Source organism: Otolemur garnettii, unplaced genomic scaffold (assembly GCF_000181295.1).
Source record: "Otolemur garnettii isolate 467f Iridium unplaced genomic scaffold, OtoGar3 scaffold00072, whole genome shotgun sequence".
In the NCBI taxonomy this organism is placed as follows: domain Eukaryota; kingdom Metazoa; phylum Chordata; class Mammalia; order Primates; family Galagidae; genus Otolemur; species Otolemur garnettii.
In genome coordinates this window covers 6,973,957-6,978,013 of record NW_003852467.1, presented here as the reverse complement: position 1 = coordinate 6,978,013, position 4,057 = coordinate 6,973,957, and the positions used below count along the sequence as shown (strand labels likewise).

At 40.4% G+C, this 4,057-nt stretch overlaps 1 protein-coding gene across 1 annotated transcript in view; it reads right to left on the bottom strand.

Annotated features, from left to right (window-relative positions):
* Positions 1-332: 332 nt before the first annotated feature.
* The window catches only part of CUNHXorf21 (chromosome unknown CXorf21 homolog), a 20,460-nt gene continuing 16,735 nt past the window's right edge, over positions 333-4,057 (bottom strand). The window contains exon 3 of the mRNA XM_003793742.3: positions 333-1,697. Within this exon, the coding sequence (XP_003793790.1) occupies positions 800-1,696 (897 nt within the window). The 5' untranslated portion in view covers position 1,697 and the 3' untranslated portion in view covers positions 333-799. The remainder of the gene's footprint in view (positions 1,698-4,057) is intronic.

Below are 4,057 nucleotides of genomic sequence, written 5' to 3'. Positions count from 1 at the left end.
AAAATGGGAAAAAATAAGATTCATAACTTCTTTTGAAACTTAGAACCACCAAGAAAATCATAAACAGCAAAATAAAACTAAATGGTTTAGCATTTATTGTACAGTGTTTTCCATTTAGAAGACTGTATCTTCACCAATAAACAGAAGTAGGAGGTTTGAATGGCTTTTTTTTTTTTTTTTTGGCTATAGCTGTAGCTAATCATTCAAAAATAAAAACACAATTGCAATTTACTACTATTTTAATATTTACAAAGGACGTATCTTTACATGCTCTACTGATACAGAATAGGTAAAAGAGCTATAAACATATATTTTTTTTAATGTTTGAACCTTTCTACCCAAATATAGCAGCCTTCTGCAGTCCATTTCCCTTGAGGAGAAACAATTTGGAGGAATTTATTTGGGTAACAAACATATTCTTAACTCTTTACCCCCAAACGTTTGTTTTTTTAATTTTGCCATAGTGTGTTTCTTTCTTCCTTGGCTTGTCTCCTTTTTTGGTTTCTATACTCCTTCGAATGAATTATAACCTTTTCTTTTTTGATCATTTTTATTTTTATTTTTATTTCACTGCTATACAAACCTCTCTTTGAAATCATTCCTTATGGCTCCTTTTCCCACATCCCTTCAACATATGTAATATGATGAGATTTCCCCTTAATTCACACGTGACCTCCAGCCAACCCTTACTTCTCTAATTCTTAACTCCCCTTCACCCCTCCTGCACATTCTCAGAATAAATGAACGAAGTGTCACTCTGGGTTAGAGGAAATGAGAGACAGGGATGGAAGCATGATCTCTATGGATTTACATTGCTATACTGAGAAATATGGAGACTAGGAGTGCTGATTTCAGTCGACGCCAACTGTAGTAGGTGGCTAATGACTATATCCTTGGCTTTTGAAGTTTCCAGGTTCTTCTCTCTAGACATTTGAAGACTGATTTGGTCCACACTTGTCATGATGAGTTCAGATGCCAGAATCTGGGTAGGAGAACTGTCATGAAACATGGCGTCCATAATGTACTGTTTATATAACTCCACAACCTTCTGCTCCAGATACTCATTCAACACTGCATTTGAAACAGGCTTCTGCATTTGCAGGCTGCTTTTCTCTTTGATGCTGGTTATTCTCCAGTAGGATGAGTACCGCTGGATAGGTTTTTGGGGAAAGTCACTGGGCTGAGTGGAAATGGAATCCTCCATAGGCAAAGGGATCTCTGATGACTTCAGCAAAGGGCCACATTCAAAACTGCTCTCGGAGGGAAAATCTGTAGTCACTGAATTAATGGCCATCACCTGGCCCCCAGCAATATGTAGGTCATTGTAATTCTTGCAAATACTTTTGCAGGAAGGTGGAACCAAGTAAGTTTCTCTGCTGGGGTCTCTACATGTTTCAACTGCGGCCAAGTTTGGGCTTTCAAACACAGGATTGGAGGTTGTCTGCAGCACTGTGACTCTTTGACGTGTGCTGTGTTGGCTCTCTCTTGAATGCACTGAAGAAATAAACTTGCCAGATGATTCGCAACTCATGTAGAGACTTCTGACTTGGGTTTCATCCACTGAGGAATAGGAAAGAGCAGCAACAGAATTTGTCTCCTCTTCCTTTTTCCCAGCCACCTGCTCATTATATGATGCACAGCTCCAGTGAATGTCATTCCAGTAGGCAAGTCCGCTGAGATAACCTTCTGACAGCATTCTGGAAAGAGAGTTGATGAGTAACGATGGGGAAAAAGAAGATTGCAATCTTAAAAATTGGCAGTTGACATATCAACAAAGTATAAGGCAATGAATGAAATTATTTCATTCATTCACCAAACCATTGCTAATTGTGTGCCTGTTGTATACCAGGACTATAGCATGTGCTGGGGATATTAAGATGAAAATGACACAGTGCCATCCTTCAAGAAGTTTCCCACGCGGGGTGAAAATACACTGGATAAAAATAATTCTGATATTGTATCACCAAAGATTAGAATAGCAATAGGCACAAAGGAAGTACAGAGAAGGGGCCCCTGACTTAGCCTGCAGCAAAGCGGAAGAAGTCAAAGAAATGTGTCATAGGGAAAGTGGGATTTCAGCTGAAAGGCAGAGAGTAAGCAGGAGTCCCAGCCATAGCCACAGAGTAATAAGAGAACATGGTGGAACGGCCTATCCACCACATACCGGGAAGCTGAGCACCAGCAGGAGTTGGGAAAACAGGCTGGAATTGGATCATGAAAAGCCCCGGGAATCAGGCAAAGGCATTTGCATTCTACCCTATAGGCAATGAACGTGACTGAGACGTTGCAGATTAGAGAGCAGCATGACTACTGGGTTATAAGAAAAATAAGAAGGAAACTTGTGGCAATTTCTACTGAAAATGAGACCTGGATCCTACTGTATTGTATTTTATCTCTAGGAGCTAGCACAGTTGTTTGCATTTTGGAGGTACTCAAAAGGAATTTGTTAATTTGAATTAAATCGTCGACAACAATGGCATGGGGTGAAATTAATTCCTAATAATGTTCGCTACATCATAAAGAACCACAAAGCCTCCACAACCTTTGCAGCCTAGAATGAACTTTTTTCTTTATCCTTCCCACTTCGCAGAGTGCATCCTGGACACATCTCTACCCTAGCGACTAGAGAACTTTCCGGACCATGGGCTTTTCCTATACTTGTCTCCCCTCCTCACCCTCAGCAGTTGTCACTGAACTGGGCTTTCAAATGACATACTGATACAGAATGGGTAAAAGAGATATAAACATATATTTTAAAGAATGTTTGAACGTTTTTTTAGTAAAGGCTAGAATAGGCTAGAAACCAGCAGCTGTGTTTTCTACTGGGATTCCTGGCACTGGGACAACAGGCAACAGTGAAGAAAATTGGTCTTTTGGGACCTTGAGGGCCAAATGTCTACCAGGACCTGTCAACTTGAACCTGAAATTGAAAAATCAAAACACAAAAGAAGGATTATTTGTTAACCATACATAAAGATCCTTTTTAAATTTAAATTTTAGTATCTTTTTCACATACATACAATTATTTCTCAGGTAGGCGGTGCCTGTGGCTCAGTGAGTAGGGCACAAACCCCATATACTAAGGGTGGCAGGTTCGAACCTGGCCCCGGCCAAACTGCAACAACAGCAACAATAAAAAAAAATAGCCGGGTGTTGTGGTGGGCACCTGTAGTCCCAGCTACTTTGCATTTTGGAGGTACTCAAAAGGAATTTGTTAATTTGAATTAAATCGTCGACAACAATGGCATGGGGTGAAATTAATTCCTAATAATGTTCAATACATCATAAAGAACCACAAAGCCTCCACAACCTTTGCAGCCTAGAATGAACTTTTTTCTTTATCCTTCCCACTTCGCAGAGTGCATCCTGGACATGTCTCTACCCTAGCTACTAGAGAACTTTCCGGCGCCTAAGCACAAGAGCTGGAGGTTGCTGTGAGCGATAACTCCACAGCACTCTACCAAGGGCGACAAAGTGAGACTCTGTCTCTAAAAAAAATTATTTCTCAGGTAAATACGTTCCTCTTTTTTAAAAATCGTGTAAAGGTTGTTTTCCTTTTCTGGAATTATTCCAGATTTATTTAGCAAATTGATCAATTATTTAAATATTTACTATATTCTGAGCACAGTTACATGCCATAAAGATTACAAAGCTAAAGATCTTCAGCAAATCCATGAAGTAATTACTGTATGCTAAACGCATTTTAAAAAATAATGTGTTGCCCTTTCCTATAAAAAGCTTTGTCAGTACAATTCTGCCTTCAATATACCTAACATCTAGGTGAAAAGGAAATCTTACATACATGAGAAGATAGTGAACAGAGCAGAAAGAGTTCATCACAAAGACCCAAACGTGGCTCAGCGCCTGTGGCTCAAGTGGCTAAGGCACCAGCCATATACACCTAAGATATTGGGTTCGAATCCAGCCCAGGCCCGCCAAAACAACAATGATGACTGCAACCAAAAAATAGCCGGGCTTTGTGGCAGGTGCCTGTGGTCCCAGCTACTTGGGAGGCTGAGGCAGGAGACTCGCTTGAGCCCAGGAGTTGGAGGTTGCT